The sequence below is a fragment of the Acartia tonsa genome, chromosome 9 (assembly GCF_053477335.1).
Source record: "Acartia tonsa isolate MP-2025a chromosome 9, ASM5347733v1, whole genome shotgun sequence".
NCBI lineage: Eukaryota > Metazoa > Arthropoda > Copepoda > Calanoida > Acartiidae > Acartia > Acartia tonsa.
In genome coordinates, this window is record NC_137268.1 from 1,001,313 (window position 1) to 1,022,191 (window position 20,879).

At 34.5% G+C, this 20,879-nt stretch overlaps 1 protein-coding gene across 2 annotated transcripts in view; it reads right to left on the minus strand.

Moving 5' to 3' along the window:
• The window catches only part of LOC145327986 (potassium channel subfamily K member 1-like), a 46,235-nt gene that overhangs the window by 20,012 nt on the left and 5,344 nt on the right, over window positions 1-20,879 (minus strand). For both annotated transcript variants that reach the window (XM_080171512.1, XM_080171513.1), the window contains exons 3-6: window positions 20,284-20,352; window positions 9,515-9,584; window positions 7,684-7,784; window positions 6,627-6,733 (exon numbers count right to left, since the gene is read on the minus strand). In XM_080171512.1, coding sequence (XP_080027638.1) covers window positions 6,627-6,733; window positions 7,684-7,784; window positions 9,515-9,584; window positions 20,284-20,352 — 347 coding nt within the window. The remainder of the gene's footprint in view (window positions 1-6,626; window positions 6,734-7,683; window positions 7,785-9,514; window positions 9,585-20,283; window positions 20,353-20,879) is intronic.

Here is a 20,879-nt window from a genome sequence, read left to right on the forward strand (position 1 = left end):
GAGTGTCAGAACTTTTTAACCACTAATTGTAATTTAAAGAAGGGGTAATTTTGTGTACAATTATTCGGGATGTACATAAATTTATCGGCTATAGTCTTATTCCTATATATTAAGATTGGCATTGTGTTTTCTTTAGCATTTTTTATTTTGTTCACATAACATTCATTTTAAATAATTTCTCGTTTTTATGATGATTCACATATTTTTCTATATCCAGAATTTTATGAAAGGTAGTTTACAAAATTCCTTACAAAAAAACGTCATCGCAATAAGCAGAAAAAATATTCGTCGTTCTTCACAATACATTTTTATTGTATAATCATTCTATTGTCATGTTTAAACCAAACAATAAAAATTATTATGTGAATGAATAAATATGAAATTATGAGGCTAGGGGCGAAGCCGCTAGTACAAAATATAAAATAATTGGTGAGAAAAAAAGTCCCAAAGTTTTTAAGCTAAAGAAATGAAAATCGTGTTTGTTATAAAACTTTGGGGACCAGTATAATGTACACTGATACAGCCTGTTGTCCCTCTTCTCTCTGGATACAATTAATTTTTTTAAAGCAATTTGTTAACCAAACAAGGATGACAACAACATCCATAAATGCGAAGCCAAAAAAACCAAACAACAAACGGACATTAACACTTGTATAGCGTTAGAACTGAATAATCAGAATATAAATGTATAAGAGTCGATTATAGAGTTGCTACGCTTTCTAAACCGTACCTAAATACTACAGGAATCATCATGCAAAGTTTGAAATCGATAGGACAATTCTAACATGCCTATATTAACGAAAAAAGCTATCCATTCCGGGCGTACGGACGGACGGACCGACCCTAATTATAGAAAAGCCTCGATTAAAAAATAGCTGAAATGAAAAGTTCTTAGTGTTATGAATTTTATGAAGAACTGTCTTCTCCCCCTAAAGATTTCACCTCTCCCCCCCCCCCCTCCAGTAAATTGATGTGCACGCCATTTAATAAATTTCTACCTAATTGAATAAGTCAAAATATTCTGCAAGTTTCAAACTTAGAGAACGATTATATCATACATGAAACGAGCTAAAGGTACAAACTGTTTGTATGCAGGGAGGGAGGGGACAATGGTCTGTTTCTTACACTAATCCCCAAAGTTTTATAACGTTTTCTTATTCGTTGGCTTAATAACTTTGGAGACTTTTATTAAATTTGATTGGTTGATTCCCAAAATTCAGTGTCCAAACGTTTTAACCACCAATTGTAATCAAAAGAAGGGAAATTTTGTGTATCATCATTGGGGATGCACATTTATTTATCGGCCATTGTCTTATCCCTTTAGAACCCTGGAAAATACTAAGAAACCTTATATATTTAAGATTCTGTTCACGTAAGTTGACGCAGATTTTCTCTCTCTCTATTATTTTAAAAGACGTGTAAGATGTAGACTGGTAATAAATACTAATTTCCGATATGGTTCTCCTTTACAATGTAGCTTCTCATTGGCCCTGGAAAGTTTTATAACTATTTTTTTTTTTTGGGGGGGGGGGGGTAGATATACCACACTTTTCTGGGATCTTGCTGAGTCAAGTATCAACTGTTGGGAATATCAAAGGATGACTCCATGCACAATTTGAGCCGGATCCGGCCAAAACCGACCGTGAATTTTATGAAAAACCGGTTTTTTCCGGTTTTTAGGGGGTATCTGTAAATCGATTCAGCTGGAGCAAAACCGGTTAGAGGTACAAAAAATTTTACTTCACATGAAATTTAGCCAATGCAATTGCCTACAAAAATGTACTTCATCATCAACTTGATTGGACAACTCTTTCCCCTCCTAAATGTCCATTAAAACCTCGAAAACGGCAAAAATCGCCAAAAATCACGCCTTCGGCGGCAAATAACGGCTAAACGGTCAGCCGGAGGCGAATGAAACATAAATAAAGAAATGTCTGCCTCAAAAAGTTGTTCAACATCAAAGAGATGCTTGAAGTCTCTAAAACGACTCCTTCCCCTCCTTTAAGGGGAAAAACTGAAAAAACGTGATTTTCAAAAGTATGCCCACTTCGTGGGTGTGGGTGGCACTGAACCCGTCACCCCAGGGTCACCAAATATAAAGTCTAGGCGGCCCACAATGCTGAATTTTCACCAAGTGAAAGTCTTGTGTCATTATCTCTTATGAGAAAAAAGTTATTAATTAATTAAAATTTCAAATTGTGATTTTTTGATAGATTTCTTTGATGAAATGACAGGCCGGTCAATTTTTAGGCCATTTTTTGCGGTTTTTGGGCCGTCACGCCCAAACGGTTTGAGATAATCTCACGGGACCTTTTGCCCGACCTAAGCCTGGTTATTAGTAAGGTATAAGAAAAAAAAATCCCGGATTGGATGAAGCACGACGTCGCTGCGCGCTGTCAAAAATCGCTGGTCGGCTCATTTTGCCCCCTCAAACCCTCACCTTGTGCCTTTTTTCTGTGTAAAGATTATAATTATAATCTTTTGCGTAAGTCTGTTTTTTTTTCCTAGACCTCACAAATAACCAGACTTAGGTTGGGCAAAAGGTCCCGTGAGATTATCTCAAACCGTTTGGGCGTGACGGCCCAAAAACCGCAAAAAATGGACTAAAAATTGACTGGCCTGTCATTTCATCAAAGAAATCCATCAAAAAATCACAATTTGAAATTTTAATTAATTAATAACTTTTTTCTCATAAGAGATAATGACACAAGACTTTCACTTGGTGAAAATTCAGCATTGTGGGCCGCCTAGACTTTATATTTGGTGACCCTGGGGTGACGGGTTCAGTGCCACCCACACCCACGAAGTGGGCATACTTTTGAAAATCACGTTTTTTCAGTTTTTCCCCTTAAAGGAGGGGAAGGAGTCGTTTTAGAGACTTCAAACATCTCTTTGATGTTGAACAACTTTTTGAGGCAGACATTTCTTTATTTATGTTTCATTCGCCTCCGGCTGACCGTTTAGCCGTTATTTTGCCGCCGAAGAAAAGTGTGGTATATCTAGGGGGGGGGGTTCCACCATCCTCCCAAGAAAAATCGCCAAAAGATACCAAACAGCCGCTTGGCAGAAAAATATCAATATAAATAGCTTATCTTAAAATAGACAAATTATTTCTTATCTTAGATATTTTAAAAGATACCTAAGAGCAGCTAGAGGCCTCTAGAAGTGTATCTGCTATAAAGAATATCAAGGACAGTAAAAGTATGACAAGAGTGGGACTATTTCATAATAAACCAAGATGATTAATTAAGTAAGTTAATAGGTTTAAAATCATAAAATTTCAAGTCAAGTATATTAAAAAACAAGTAATACCATTTTTATAACGCTGTGTTTGTGTAACATCATTGGGGGTTTACATTATTTATCCCTAAATGATATTGACCACTCTCTAGTAAGTAAACTCTGTAACTTATTATTATTTGGCACTAAAATAAACTCTCTCTACAATGTTTTATTTTCTTTTCTTTATATAAATGTATCAAGAGACCAAAATCATTTATAAAGAAAAGTTTTTATTGTTGTTCCATTCAATGGTCCCGTGAGATTATCTCAAACCGTTTGGGCGTGACGGCCCAAAAACCGCAAAAAATGGACTAAAAATTGACTGGCCTGTCATTTCATCAAAGAAATCCATCAAAAAATCACAATTTGAAATTTTAATTAATTAATAACTTTTTTCTCATAAGAGATAATGACACAAGACTTTCACTTGGTGAAAATTCAGCATTGTGGGCCGCCTAGACTTTATATTTGGTGACCCTGGGGTGACGGGTTCAGTGCCACCCACACCCACGAAGTGGGCATACTTTTGAAAATCACGTTTTTTCAGTTTTTCCCCTTAAAGGAGGGGAAGGAGTCGTTTTAGAGACTTCAAACATCTCTTTGATGTTGAACAACTTTTTGAGGCAGACATTTCTTTATTTATGTTTCATTCGCCTCCGGCTGACCGTTTAGCCGTTATTTGCCGCCGAAGGCGTGATTTTTGTCGATTTTTGCCGTTTCCGAGGTTTTAATGGACATTTAGGAGGGGAAAGAGTTGTCCAATCAAGTTGATGATGAAGTACATTTTTGTAGGCAATTGCATTGGCTAAATTTCATGTGAAGTAAAATTTTTTGTACCTCTAACCGGTTTTGCTCCAGCTGAATCGATTTACAGATACCCCCTAAAAACCGGAAAAAACCGGTTTTTCATAAAATTCACGGCCGGTTTTGGCCGGATCCGGCTCAAATTTTGCATGGAGTCATCCTTTGATATTCCCAACAGTTGATACTTGACTCAGCAAGATCCCAGAAAAGTGTGGTATATCTAGGGGGGGGGGGTTCCACCATCCTCCCAAGAAAAATCGCCAAAAGATACCAAACAGCCGCTTGGCAGAAAAATATCAATATAAATAGCTTATCTTAAAATAGACAAATTATTTCTTATCTTAGATATTTTAAAAGATACCTAAGAGCAGCTAGAGGCCTCTAGAAGTGTATCTGCTATAAAGAATATCAAGGACAGTAAAAGTATGACAAGAGTGGGACTATTTCATAATAAACCAAGATGATTAATTAAGTAAGTTAATAGGTTTAAAATCATAAAATTTCAAGTCAAGTATATTAAAAAACAAGTAATACCATTTTTATAACGCTGTGTTTGTGTATCATCATTGGGGGTTTACATTATTTATCCCTAAATGATATTGACCACTCTCTAGTAAGTAAACTCTGTAACTTATTATTATTTGGCACTAAAATAAACTCTCTCTACAATGTTTTATTTTCTTTTCTTTATATAAATGTATCAAGAGACCAAAATCATTTATAAAGAAAAGTTTTTATTGTTGTTCCATTCAATGTAACATAATATTAATGCAGCAATGGATATAGAATATACGTGGATATTGTGACATGGGGGAAAATATCGTCAATTTTGGTTGCTTACATGGATGTCATCTATTGGTCAGTTCGCTCATCAAGTAGAAGGGAAGGAGATAAAGGGGTTTGATGATGAGATTTGTTATTTTAGCCAACTTCAAGTTTTACTTTATTAGAGTATATGATAATCTGATTTAAGACCCAAGTAATAATAATAAATCAAGGCCTGTAAGAAGTTGTATAAAAATATATTTTTAAAAACGAAACTTTTCTGTAATTAGGGTCGGTCCGTACGTCCGTCCGTCCGTATGTCCGTCACAGACGGATAGCTTTTTTCGTTGATTTAGGCATTAGAATTGTCCTATCTATTTCAAACTTAAATTAAAGCGTATCAACTCATAATCATTACAAGAATGTTCATACGTTCATTTTAAACAAGTTGATGATTTTACTTTTTTAATATCAAATTTTTATATGATCTAATCATCCGATTTATCTGATTTTTGGTATGTTGATTCCTGGGACAATAAAGTATAATGTTATTAGCGAAGCAACTCTATAATCAAGTCTTAAAAATATAAGTATGTCCATAAACATTATCCTGTATCAAGCAGTTTTTCAACAAATTTACTTACAATTTTGCTTCGACTCTTATACATTTATATTCTGATTATTCAGTTCTGACACTTTATAAGTGTTAATGTCCGTTTGTCCTACCGTTCTAGTGCTTCGCTTTTAAGGATGTTGTCTTCCTTGTTTATTTTTAGAAACAAGGACTTTTTTTTAGTTGAAATGTATAAAGTTTCATTATCGTTGTACACTAAAGATTAATTGTAAATTGTTGACCATACAACTTTGTAACTGGATTGTGTATATTTACTAAATAGAATATTTTTAATCTATAGTTGCGTAAATCCTTATAATAAAGTAACAGGATGTTTGTTTGTTTTTCTGTTTGAATCGAAGTATCTCGCTAACCACTGCAGAACCGATCGGGTTCTCCTTAACAGCGTAGCTTCTCATAGATCATGAGAAGGTTTATAACTATTTGGGGGGAGGGTTCCACTACCCTCTCAGGAGAAATCGCCCCTAAAAAAAATAGAACCACCCCCAAAATAAAAAAAAATTTTAATGTAAAATAAAAAATGGGCTTGGGTAAGGTGAGTGGCGATAACCCCTAACCTTTTTTCATAATAAATTTTTTTTTTAAATGGGTTTTGGATTCAACTCCCCCCTCCTCTAGTGCCCCTAGAGGACTCTAGGGAGCATAGCCGCTAGTTTTGAATAAGCTTTGTACAAAAAGATGAAAGCTCTGTCCTCTATCTTATATCTATATTAATCTTAAAGATAAAAGTGGCTAATGAGCTAGATAGACAGACAGTAAGTAAGATAAATAAATAGATAGATAGACAGACATACAGAAAGATAGATAGATAGATACCTGTACTATTGTAGACAGTATGAGTATAAATAGATAGATAGACATACAGAAAGATAGACAGATTTATAGATAGATAGATAGACATACAGATAGATAGATAGATAGATACCTGTACTATTGTAGACAGCATGAGTATAGATAGATAGATAGACATAGAGAAAGACAGTCAGATAGATAATAGATTGATAGATAGATAATTAGATAGATAGATAGATACCTGTACTATTGTAGACAGTATGAGTATAGTCAGAGGTATTCCCATAACACAGTGAACAGTTTAGATAGATAGATGGATAGACATACAGACAGAAAGATAGAAAGATACCTGTACTATTGTAGACAGTATGAGTAAAGTCAGAGGTATTCCCACGACACAGTAAACTATACAGAAAAGTTTTCCTTTCCCCGAAAGTGGCGACTGTTCTCCATAACCTAGAAACAAGATATTTCTCTAAAATAATGAATAAGAGCGTAGCTACTTCATAATTAACCCTTAACAGTCGGGCCCCTAGCCGCACCGCTATTTTTGCTCTTTACCTGGATGACCCTGCCAGGTTTGCTAGCGTCCTGTGCCCGCCAAGATGGAGATATACAAAAAAAAATCCAACTCTCAGTTATGTGTTTTCCGCATATTTAAAAAGTCACTCAGTTATAGCTCTCTATCTTTCAAACACAGAAAATGATGTAGAAAAAAACCGGAGGGGGGCGTTGAACTCCCCCCCCCCCCATCCCCCCGACCGTAAAGGGTTAAGGTAAGACCTCCGTTGGCTGCACAAATATAACCAAAATTAATCTTTTTACTTACTGTTTATTTTGGTGTATTTTAGACATACCAAAGAATTTGATAATAATAGGTTTATTTGACACACAGAAAACTGTCCCGAATTTGTATTAATTTTGAGGAACAAGACTCCAGTTACGTCATATTTTTCTTTCCCGAAAAAGGGAAAGGGGAAAGAAAAAAAAGGGAAGGGGGGAAGAAAAAAGAGATGGGAGAAAAGGGGGTTTTCCCCATCTCTTTTGAAGAGATTTTCTTCCCCCCTTCCTTTTTTCGGGAAAGAAAAATATGACGTCACTGGAGTCTTGTTCCTCAAAATTAATACAAATTCGGGACAGTTTTCTGTGTGTCGGTTTATTTTATTCTTAAAAGACAAAAAATAATTGGAAAAAAACTTAAATAATCTTAAAATTTGGCCTTTAATTTTGACGTCACGAAATACAGATTGTAATGTATTTTTCAGTATGGCTTTGAAACCGATTAATACCAGTTTTGTTAGCCTGGTCCAATAGTCCCTCAGGGCTAACAACTGGTTTGAATCTTAATGATTAAAATTTTAATATACGTGGAAAGCTGTCTACAATACGATGCGATGCAATGTTACCTATTGTGGTGATAACAGTGGCAGCAAAGAAGAAAGATTGTCCAAAGCTCCAGTTAGGTGTGTGGTCTATTTCCACTGGCTGCTTATTCTCATCCAATTCTCTATAAATAGAAACAAGGATGACAACATCCATAAAAGCGAAGCTCTAAAACGTCGTGAAAAAGCTACAATGCTATATTTTATAATCAATTACTTTAGTTTTAATCATGAATGTAAATTTATGTGGAACATGTTTGAACAAATTTCTGAATTTAAATAATTCAATAACATTCATCTGTTGAATGATAATGTGATCAATACATTCATATCTTGAATATTAATATGAACAAGGAGGACAACATCCATAAAATACAGTATAATGTTTAAGGACATACATACATTATTAGGACTTGATTATAGAGATGGTTCGCTTTTAACATTGTACATTGATGTTCTATATCACATACAAATTTGCTAAAAAGTTAAAAATCGACATATTTAAAATGGACGTACGGACATTAATGTATTGATTATAGGGTTACTATGCTTTCTACATTGTACCTAACTACTGCAGGAATCCCCAGGCAAAGTTTGAAATCGACTCTAACATGCCTAAATTAACGAAAAGAGCTGTCCGTTCCGGAAGTATGGACATATGGACGGACGGACGGACTGACCCTAATTATAGAAAAGCTTCGCTTTTAAAAAGAATCAAAATTTAATATTATCCATTGATCAATTAAGATATAAACTTTTAAAAATAAGAAATGTACTTTAGTACAACATATTATAAAGGTTGGTAAGGTGTTTTCCCATTAAGTATCTGTCGAGCACTGACAAGCCCCCTATATTTTTATATAAACAGAAAATAGGAGGGGGAAGTTATGCTAAAACCCTGCCTAACACTGCATACTTGGCAGTACCCAGTTCCAAAAAATAACCTAACCTAACCTCTGAGGTAGATTCTTTAAAAAAATTTGCCCCACTAATCGCTTAGGGGAGCAAAATTGTTTTCGTGAAAAATCCTCCAAAATCACATAAAAAATCTACAAAAATTAAATAAAATCTTATGTTCATAACCCTTCTATGATTATATTTATTTTTTGTAGATTTTTAATGTGATTTTGGTGGATTTATCACGAAAACAATTTTGCCCCACTAGGCGATTAGTGGGGCAAACTTTTTTTAAGAATCAACATCTGACCTCAAGCTAATGAAAAAACATCACGTCCACTCTTAATTTAGATATATTTCTGCAATAAGGAGGACCATCATAAATAAGGGGGACCATCATAAAAATTAAGCTTAAAAATCATCCACCTATTTCCCTCAGGGAAACCAACTTTTTACAATATTAGAAAACAGCTGGAAGTCTAAACTTGATCATACTATGGCAACCCTTCTTTTATAAAAAAAATCAAAGCATCCATATGAGGCTGTTACAAATAGTTCGCTGTAGTTTAAAAAAATCAGTATCCCAGGAGGATGTTTGTGATTGTCCGACATATTTATTTTGTTGTTTGATATTTATCCTTATAATACAGTAACAGGATGTGTGTCTGTCTGTACCGAAGGATCTCGCTAACCGCTGAACCGATCGGACTCTCCTTAACAGGGTCCCGGGAAGGTTTATAACTTTTTGGGGGGATGGTACCACCACCCTTCCAAGAGAAATCATAAAAAAATTTGAAAAAATTTAAATATTTGAGAGACTTGAACGCAACACAAAGAGGTATCGTAGAGACTTGAACGTAACATTAAGAGGTATCATAGAGACTTCAACAAAAATAAAATGAAAAGGCCTCTAGGGGCGTAGCTGCTAGTATACTATATTATAGAAGAAGGTACTTACATGGCTGGAATGTAGACACCTCGTTTACTGCTATACACTGTTATGTCCAGTAGCTCTATTAATTTCTCCTCTAAAATATAAATAGATAAATAGTAAAATAGATAGTAGCTCCATTAATTTCTCCTCTAAAATATAGATAGATAAATAGTAAAATAGATAGGAAAATAGTTAGGAAAATAGATAGATAAATAGATAGGAAAATAGATAGGAAAATAAATAGGAAAATAGATAGATAAATAGATAGGAAAAAAGATAGATAAATAGATAGGAAAATAGATAGATAGATAGAAATATACAGGGTGCGGCACATAAATCCGGACAAATTCTAATTTTTAAACAAATGAACATAAAATCGTAAATTTTAAAGATTTTATTGAATTTTAAAAACTGGGAAGCAAAATAGGTATATGACTAGTAGATTATTCAAAAAAATCACCGCCAGCCTCAATCACCGCCTCTACCGGCCTCCTCAACCGCCGGCAGGTCCAGGTCAAAATGTACCTGTCCAAGCTGGCGTAGTTCTCATTGATAGTGGCAATGAGAGAGGTCTTTGTGGTATGGGCACGTCTATTGGTGCATGCTTCAAAGTAGCCCTAGGCCCAAAAGTCCATTGAATTAAGATCGGGCTGCTGGGAGGCCACATTTCCTTAGGAACATGAGTAACCGCCAAATTGACAAAATCCATATTTTTGCTCTTATTTGGGCTAGGATTTAGCTACAGTGGACTTTAAGTACTCAAAATGCGTGTCTCAATGAGCTTAAAACACACAAAAAAATTTGGGTCAAATTTCCAACTCCTTCCCTGTTGGGCCCTACTGTTTGTGATTTCTTAAGGATCAAAATCTTGAAAAATCGACCTCATTTCGGCTAGTATTGAGCTAAAATGGATTTAAACACGGCAAAACGTGTGTCTCAATGAGCCTAAGACACTCACAAAATTTGGGGTCAAGATTCCAACTCCTTCCCTGTTGGACCCTACGTTTTGTGATTTTGCGCATTAAACCCCGGCGCATTTGGAATCTGCCTTGTTGAACATATGCGCGGCCAGCTCGGTGTACACGTCCATCTTCGTCCAAAGATTTTTTTGTGCTAAAAGGTCATTACCTAAGCTTTCTATAGTGGGGTCAAACGTCCTGATTGGTCATGTAGTTTTGACGCTATGGCCGTTTAAAAAATGTCCGGATTTATGTGCCGCACCCTGTAGATAGATATATAGAATTATAGATAGATAGTTTTGAGTTTTAGTATATTCTGCCTCTTTCTTTTCTTTTTGTGACAACTGAACAACTGCTCTATACTTGGATGTTGTTATCCTTGTTAAAGCGAAGCCTTTCTATAATTAGGGTCGGTCCGTTCGTACATCTGTCCGTCCGGCCGTCCTTCAGTCCATAACAGTTAGCTCTTTTAGTTAATTTAGAAATGTTAGAATTTTCCTATCGATTTCAAACTTTGCATGGTGATTCCTGTAGTAGGTAAGTAGGATTTAGAAAGCGTAGTAACTCTATAATCGTTTCCAGAATATCCATACTTCCATTTTAAACAGCCTACTTTTATGTGATATAATTCTTCAATTGATCTGATTTTTGAAGTTCTGATTCTTAGGACAACAAAGTCAATGTTATAAGCGTAGCATCTCTGTAATCAAGTCCTAACAATGTAAGTATGTCCTTATTTTAAATTAAATGTCCTTCAATTTTGTTTCGACTTTTATACATTAAAATTCTAATCATTCAGTTTTGACACTCTACAAGTGGTAATGTTTGTTTGTCCTAATGTTTCAGGGCTTCTCTTTTATGGATGTTGCCATCCTTGTCAAAGATAAAAATGAATAACAGAAAAGATAAAAATACTGTTTAGTAAAATGTCAGGAGAGTAGGGTTGGGACGGATATCCAGTTTGGCCGAATATCCGTCCATTTTCAATATCCGGCCGGACACCGGATATTGAAACTATTCTGATACCGGATATCCAGCTGATTTATAATTCCGGATAACCAGTTATCCGGCCGGATATCAGGTAATTTGTCGGATATTAAATGCTTGCCAGATACCCGGCCGGATACCGGATATCCGGCCAGGGGCGTCCAAGCTTTTTTTTTGGGGGGGGGTAAAAAAATTTAGGGGGGGGGGTAATTCGTGTTTGGGGGGGGTAAAATGGCGCGCGAAGCGCGCCGAAATTTTTTTTTACCCCCCCCAAAATTTTTACCCAGGGGGTAAAATTTGATTGGGGGGGGTAATTACCCCCCCTAAAGTCTGTTGGGGGGGGTAAATACTCCCCCCAAATCTGTTGGGGGGGGTAATTACCCCCCCCAAACTAATTTACCCCGGGGGTAAAATTTTTGGGGGGGGTAATTTAATTATGTAAAAAAAGCACCTACCTAATCTATTAAGTAGTACTATTAAGTACTATCCTATAACATAAAGTAGTAAGTAAGGTTTATTTGACTATAGCTTCAGATTTCATTACTTTTAATAATTAGTTCTCCTTTTTAGGAAAGCTTCACATAGATCCCATGATGGTTCCACACTATTATAGGTCAATCCTTTGAGTGGTTTTAGGCTATTTTTCTCCTCCCTTTTTAGACGTCACCGAAACTGTCCCAATTTTGTATAACTTTTGCGGAACAAGTTCCAATTACGTCATATTTTTCTTTCCCGAAAAAGGGAGGGGGGAAAGAAAATCTCTTCAAAAGAGATGGGGTAAACCCCCTTTTCTCCCATCAATAAACAATAAACAATCTTTTTTCTTCCCCCCTTCCCTTTTTTTTCTTTCCCCCTTCTCTTTGTCGGGAAAGAAAAATATGACGTAATTGGAACTTGTTCCGCAAAAGTTATACAAAATTGGGACAGTTTCGGTGACCTCCCCTTTTTACCCTTTAGAAAACACGAGTTCTTAGATGCTAAGGGCGCCACTACTATTCAAATATATAGTAGTATCTCATTCTTTAGAACATAAAAATACAATAATTAACTCACTAACCAATGAACCAATATGATTATACTTTAAAGTGAAGCGTCTTATAGGTCCTGGTAAGTTTTATAACTAGTTTTGAGACACCCTGACATCCTCCCAAAAATAATCGCCTATAGAAATTCTTTTTCATTATTTAATGAAATATTTAATTTAGTTAGGTATCTATTTTATGGAATCTTCAGTGCTTTACAATTACATCATACAGGGTCATTCAAGAGAAATGATTTTTTTAAAAACTTAATTATGCATAGAAAATAAAACAATTATGTAAAATCCTTTAGATATTTGGAAAACCTATTATGAGACATTTATGTTTCAAATATTTGAAAATGATTATTTCAACAAATTATGCCCTAAAAACCGGTTTTACCAAAGGCCTTTTTTTTCGAAGATTTATTGATTTAAAGGTTGTAAAAAAATGCGCACCTTTTTTAAATTTAAATTGTGCAGCTTGTATTAATAGTAGAAAATTGTTATGCATATCGTTAGAATCGTCATAAGCTCTGTTTTTTTAATATATAAAAACCATTCCTGTGCTACGTATAGTATAGGAGCTACGAGGTAAAATGTTCCAATTACTTCAAACTTTTTAACCTTTTCCTCACATTTTTCAATATAGCTCCTAAACTACAAATAGCACAAAAACGGGTCTTATATTTTCAAAAACTAGAGCTTATGACAATTCCAACGGTATGCGCAACATTTTTCTACTATTAACATAAGTCACGCAATTTGAAATTTAAAAATGTGTGTATTTTTTGCACACCCTTTAAATCCATAAATCTTCGAAAAAAAAGTCTTTGGAAAAACCGGTTTTTTGGGCATAATTTGTTGAAATAATATTTTTTAAATATTTGTAACATAAATGTCTCATAATAGGTTTTCCAAATATAAAAAGCATTTTACATAATTGTTTTATTTTCTATGCATAATTAAGTTTTTAAAAAAATCATTTCTCTTGAATGACCCTGTAGATCCCCCCCCAAAAAAAAATTTTCAGTAAATTTTTTTTTTAAAGAACATTCAATTTGGGGGGGGTAAATACCCCCCCAAAAAAAATTTTTTTAAAGAACATTTATTTTGGGGGGGTAATTACCCCCCCCAAAATCGTTTGGGGGGGGTAAATACCCCCCCAAAATCGTTGGGGGTGCCTACGGCACCCCCAAGGTAGGGGTAATTTTTTTTTTGGGGGGGTATTGTTCAAAAAATTTTGGGGGTGCCTACGGCACCCCCAAAATCGTTTGGGGGTGCCAAATGGCCCATTACCCCCCCCCTTGGACGCCTATGGGCCTAACCATACAGGAGAGTCCATTAACTTTTTCTCTCATCGATATAGAATGTTGATATTAAATAATTCATATAAATAAATGAATAACAATGTGAATAGAATGTTGATATTTATTTTATATTACACCGTATTATGGACAGCTTTCCGTAGATAGTAAAACAATAATTCCGGTTTTGTTAACCCATTAGAGTAAAACATTAAAACACATCGCAACCGGCTTGTTCCATTGGGTCATTGAAAATCAACCAATGGTGTCGCTTAACCCCATAAATATAGGAAATAGAGTAAAACACTAGCGGGAGAAAGGGTTAAATAACTGTATCTCCCCATCGCAACCACCTTGTGCAACCTTTCTATTGGCTCATTAAAAATCAACCAATGGTGTCGCTTATATTAACACAGCCAAGTAGGAGGAAATTTCATTAGAAGCAGACGAAAGAGGTCTTTGAAAAAGAAAGGGAGGTAGTTGTCTGTATATACATCTATACTATAGAACTGTTATATGTCATACTGTAAAAGGACATACATTCATTTTTGGGATTTGATTATTATAGAGATACCTCGATTAAAATATTGCACCACTAAATAATTATTCCAAAAATCAGATGAATAGGATAATTATTTCATACAATAGGTTGAAAATCAGCATGATTTTAATGGAATAACGGACTTTCTGGTAATGATTATAATAGAGTTGCTACGCACCTAAATTTACTAAAAGAGTGAACAGTTACGGATGAAATACCCTAATTATAAAAAAGCTTCGCTTTTAAAAATACTAAGAAAATATGACAAATACATCTCATTTAGAAGAAAACAGATTTGGTCTCATTAAGAATATAATTACATGTCCTATTTTCTCCTATCTAATCATGAGAGGTGTACGACTTAGGATATATAAGTTGGAAGGAATTTTAATGTTAGAGGGAGATTTGAAATCTGCATCAAATTTTAGAGATTTTTTTTATAAAATTCATTTTTTGTATAATTATATATCTAAAAGCGGAAATACAATTTAAGTTCATAAATTTTTGCCAATCGGATAGGTGGATTGGAAACTACCTGCGCTCTAATTGGTTGAATGATGTGCGACACTTAAGCTTCTCCTATCAGAGCGAAGATAATTTTCAATCCACCAATCACAGATGTCAAAATTAATTGACTTAAATTGTATTTCCACTTTGAGATAAAGAATTGTAAAAAAAACGAATTTTATAAAAAAAAATCCTTAAATCTTTAAGTATGTACATCTAACATACTGTTCTAGAAAGTTTAAATTTTTGTTAGCAAAGAATCTGCTCTATATTATTAACTTTGTCTGTCCGTCCGTCCGTCACACCGTAACACCTTATGTATGCCCATCTAATATATACATTGTTTTGTCCATCTGTTTGTTATTTGGGGTGCTAGATCGATTCCCAGATTTTTATGTTATCGTGATTTTCTCAACTCCTTTTCAAGGTAGATGATGCTGTGAGTATTGGTGCAAAAAATATGACTTAACAAAAAAATTAGCCAATGAGAGTCCACTATAAATTTTACCATTGGTCAATAACGGCCTCTCATTGGCTAATTTTTTTTGTTACGTCATATTTTTTGCACCAATACTCACAGCATCAAGGTAGATGGCTGAAATTTTCAGGGAATTATCAATTTTACATTCTACATATTTTCATCAAGTTTTATAAGGATTTGTCTATAAATTGAGGTGCTAGATCGATTCCTAGATTTTTTGTTTTCATGATTTTAAGGGTTGCGTGATTTTAAAGGTTTCGTGATTAACCTAATGTTTATCTATTACACTGCTCTATATTAATTTTTTTCCGATATGCCTTCATCATTTTTGAGCTTCACTACTTATTAATGTTGTTATGATTGTTTATAATATCTCACAACTTTGTACAAATTGTTTAAAATACTACTAAGTAACTTTTTTGGACACAACCCAATCTTTCCAGATTTTGTAAAAATTTTTGAGGAACACGACTCCAGTGACGTCATATTTTTCTTTCCCGAAAAAGGGAAGGGGAGAAGAAAATCTCTTCAAAAGAGATGGGGAAAACCCCCCTTTTCTCCCATCTCTTTTTTTCTTCCCCCCTTCCCTTTTTCGGGAAAGAAAAATATGACGTCACTGGAGTCGTGTTCCTCAAAAAATTATACAAAATCTGGAAAGATTGGGTTGTGTCACTTTTTTGTTGATTCGCCTTCATTTTTTATGAATGAGTTCTTCATGATTTATTCATTATAAGATAATTGTTGGCTAAGCTGTTGTAATATAACCCTTCTTTACATAACATTTTACAATAAAAAGTATAATGATGTGTGTCCGTCCGTTCGTTTGTCTGTCTGAAGCTGAAGATCTCGGTAACCGCTAAACCGATATAACTGATATATATTGGTTTTTATCTAATGGGAGGGGGGGGGGGGTTAGGACCAACTTCCCTCCCTGACCAACTTCACGCAGCACCTGGCAAAAACTTGCCTTCTCATTGATCACAAGATCAGGAAGAAATATTTCAAGAAAGAAACATCGATTACCAACCTTGACGGAAATTCTGGTGCTGCTATCCATTGACATTTTTTTTTAATTATTATGTACAAAAAAATCTTCCAAAATATTTGTAAAAATCCTTTAAATTTAAATTCATTTTAAACTTTAGTTTCACATTGACATCTGAAGAGTGCAAACATGCACGAAACAATTTGTAATGTCTGAATAAATATGTAAAATTCATATTTTGTTTGTGAGGTAACCTCTTATATATATATATATATATATACAGGGTGCGTCACATAAATCGGGACATTTTTTAAACGGCCATAGCGCGAAAACTACTTGACCAATCAGGATGTTTGACCCCACTATAGAAAGCTTAGGTAATGACCTTTTAGCACAAAAAAATCTTTGGACGAAGATGGACGTGTACACCGAGCTGGACGCGTATATGTTCAACAAGGCAGATTCCAAATGCGCCGGTGGTTAATTGCGCAAAATCACAAAACGTAGGGTCCGACAGGGAAGGAGTTGGAATCTTGACCCCAAATTTTGTGGGTGTCTTAGGCTCATTGAGACACACATTTTGCCGTGTTTAAATCCATTTTAGCTCAATCCTAGCCGAAATAAGGTTGATTTTTCAAGATTTTGAGCCTTAAGAAATCACAAACAGTAGGGCCCGACAGGGAAGGAGTTGGAAATTTGACCCAAATTTTTTTGTGTGTCTTAAGCTCATCGAGACACGCATTTTGAGTACTTAAAGTCCACTGTAGCTAAATCCTAGCCCAAATGAGAGCAAAAACATGGATTTTGTCAATTTGGCGGTTACTCATGATCCTAAGGAAATGTGGCCTTCCAGTAGCCCAATCTTAATTCAATGGACTTTTGGGCCTAGGGCTACTTTAAAGCATGCACCAATCGACGTGCCAATACCACAAAGACCTCCCTCATTGCCACTATCAAGGAGAACTACGCCAGCTTGGACAGGTACATTTTAACCTGGACCTGCCGGTGGTTGAGGAGGCGGGTACAGACGGTGATTGAGGCTGGCGGCGATTTTATTGAATAATCTACTAGTCATATACCTATTTTGCTTCCCAGTTTTTAAAATTCAATAAAATCTTTAAAATTGACGATTTTATGTTCATTTCTTTAAAAATTACAAAATGTCCCGATTTATGTGACGCACCCTGTATATATATATATATATATGATTTAACATAGAATGAATAACAAAAAGTTATAGGTAATACACTGTGTTTCGTAATGATACTCTTCAGTTACAATAACATTTTGATACTGACAATAAAATCAAAATTCAAAATTTTTAATGATTTTTACAAAAAACATTAGAGGATTTTTCATGACATAATTTAAATTACAAATATTTTTTAAAAACTATCTTGAATCGAGCAGTATTAGGTTCCATTTTCTTCCAGGTGATTGATCAACAGGAACTTCTCTCTGTGCCTACATTTACAGTTAATCTCAGATCTCTTATTTAGGAGATTGTTGTCCTTGCTATGAATGATGTTAACTTTCTCAAGATTACACAGTTTACAGGAACCAGAGATGGGAGTGTAGGATGGAGCTTGACTGATAATTGACCATTTCAGATTAAAGTCAATGTTATCCCTTTTAAGAGTCCAGAGATAGGAAGATAAACTTGTTCTGTGTTGATATTTTGCTTAATTGAAAGATTGTTTGTAACCAGTGAAACGTGTTTTAAAAGTGTTGCTTGTGTTGCCAATATATGTAGCTGGTTTAGTTGTGTTGGTGACTCCTGCTTTGTGGATAAGAGATTCTGTTAGACATTGACCATCTACAGGACAAGCATTCTGACCACCTCGGCAGTTGCACTGTCTTGTTGGATTGGTGGCAGTATCTGATTTTCTTAGGATATGCTTGTTGTGACCAGCGATGATAGCTTTGATATTTGGCATGCAACAGTAGGACACTTTGACAGTTGAACGATTAAAATACTTATGGAGTGGTGTGTTCTTGAAGTGTTTATCCACTAGAAGCAAAAATTTCTTTGCTACATTTGTTTTAACAGTCTAGCAAAAAGGTGGATTGAACCAAATGACTTTTTTTCTTCTGCACTTTGGCACTCGTTGGTTTGGTGGATGTTCTGTATATTCAAAATCTGTATCATGTCCAGCAGAATTAAGTGCTTCTTTGTAAGGTTTTTTCTCATCATCAAATATTTCTTTTGAAGAAACAATTTGCATATTCTGTCATAAACCATTTTTGGAATTTCTTTCTTGATTTTTGTTGGATGATTTGACTTTGTATTGATGTAACAGATATCCGTGTTTGGCTTGGTAAAAGGCTTGAAAGTGTTGTTTTTCAGGTCAAAATATGCCTCTAGAAATTCTGTGCTGGTGATATTGCATTCTATTGTCACTTTCAATTGAATATCTTTAAACAGGCTGAACACTTGTTTCCTCATTCTCTCGATTTGTGGCCCTGAACCTGACACAGCTGCTAGACCATCATCTTGGTAAAGACCAACATTAGGCTGTTTTAAGATGTTACATAGTTTATTGAGAATGAACAAGCCTACCAGTTCACAGGACTCAGCGCCATCATAGCTTCCCATTGTGATGTCAAAATCAGATTGTTCTTGTTTGATCCATGGGGTTTGGTTAAGGTACAAAAATGACTTTCTGGTGTTATGAATGATTTCAGTTTCAGCTTGGGAAAAATTGTAGTATTGTTTAGCCCAATTTATTGTTTGATCAAAAAGGGCCTTACTGATTGATGGATAGAAAGAAACAACGTCAAATTTGAAAAATGTCAGGTTTTCTTTGTTCTGTAGATTTTTGAACCATTCTATCACTTGATCAGAATTTTTCCACAGGTTTAAATTTGTATCAGTTTTGATGGTTTGAATTGCTTTATCTAGAATGATCTTGCTGACTTTTCCAAGATTGGACTTGGCAGGGTTGAGCAATCTGTATTCCTTTCGGTCAGGGAAATTAGCTTTATGATCTTTAACTGTTAAAAATGCTTCAGCTCTGGTATATTCATCAACTCTGTCAGCTATATTTATCTTTGAGGCTAGTTTGGCTGCTTCTTTATTTACATTGTTAACATTAGCTTCGTCTGATTTCTTGTAATCACTTGTGATGTTGTTTTTCAGGACATTTTTATATTCATTTGGTGAGATAGAATATAAATTTCTGGTTTTATCTGATTCAATGATGATGTCCTTTGAATCTTTGATTGATTTGATTGTTTCTTGTAATGATGATTGGAATTCATTATTCACCTTTTTAAATTCTATAGATGTTATTAGTTTGTAGACATCATCTTCAAAAGGTTTCAGCTCATCAATCTGGGGTGCAGTGTTTGTTGTTTTAAAACCATAGTGGTTTTCTTGATTCACTGTATCACTTTTAATTGCAATTAACTTCCATCTCATTCTTTGAATAAGACTTTCAACTTTGGATATCATGATGGAATGGTACTGCTTTCGGTTTCCAAGAGGAATGTTTTTTAGTAAATGTTTAAAATGAAACTTTTTCATTTTGAGTTTCTATGTGTTGATTTTCCACGTAAAAGAGATCTCAACTGTAGGACCAGGAGCATCACATCAAAAATACAGGTACGGAGAAAGTCAGAGTTCTCAACTTACTTCACTGCTAAGCTCAGAAAGGAGATATATATGATTTAACATAGAATGAATAACAAAAAGTTATAGGTAATACACTGTGTTTCGTAATGATACTCTTCAATTACAATAACATTTTGATACTGACAATAAAATCAAAATTCAAAAGTTTCAATGATTTTTACAAAAAACATTAGAGGATTTTTCATGACATAATTTAAATTACAAATATTTTTTAAAATATATATATATATAAAGATAGATAGATAGATAGATAGATAGATATATATAGACAGATAAAAAGATAGATAGATAGATAGATAGATAGATAGATATATAGATAGATAGATAGATAGATAGATAGACAGATAGATAGATAGATAGATATATATGTATACCTGTTACACACGGATGGTCAGCTAAAAATTCATCCTTCTTGGATTTCAACTTGTGCAGAATATCATCTTCTAAAATAAATGAAATAAATGTTTTTTTTTCTTTTAAACAAGGATGACAACATCCATAAAAGCGAAGCTCTGAAACGGTAAGACAAACGAACATTAACACTTGTCGAGTGTCAGAACTGAATAATCAGAATATAAATGTATAAAATTCGAAACAAAATTGTAAGTTGCTATGCTTTCTAAATCATCCCTAACTACTACAGTAATCACCATGCAAAGTCGATAGGACTATTCTAACATGCCTAAATTAACGAAATGAGCTAATCGGACCGACCCTGATTATAGAAAAGCTTCGTTTTTAAAACAGATTTAATGAATGTTTTATAAGGATAAGATTTCAATTGTTTTTTAATTAGAAAGTAAGCTTTAAAAAGAAAAAAACTACTTCAGGATGTTATGGGGGGTTGCAACACCCCCCTAAAACAAGATACAAGTAAGAACTTTCTTCCCCTTTTTGCTTCCCCTCAAAGCTTCACACCTGTGCACGCCACTGCTTAAAAGTTATTGAAATAAAATAATTGATTTTTAAA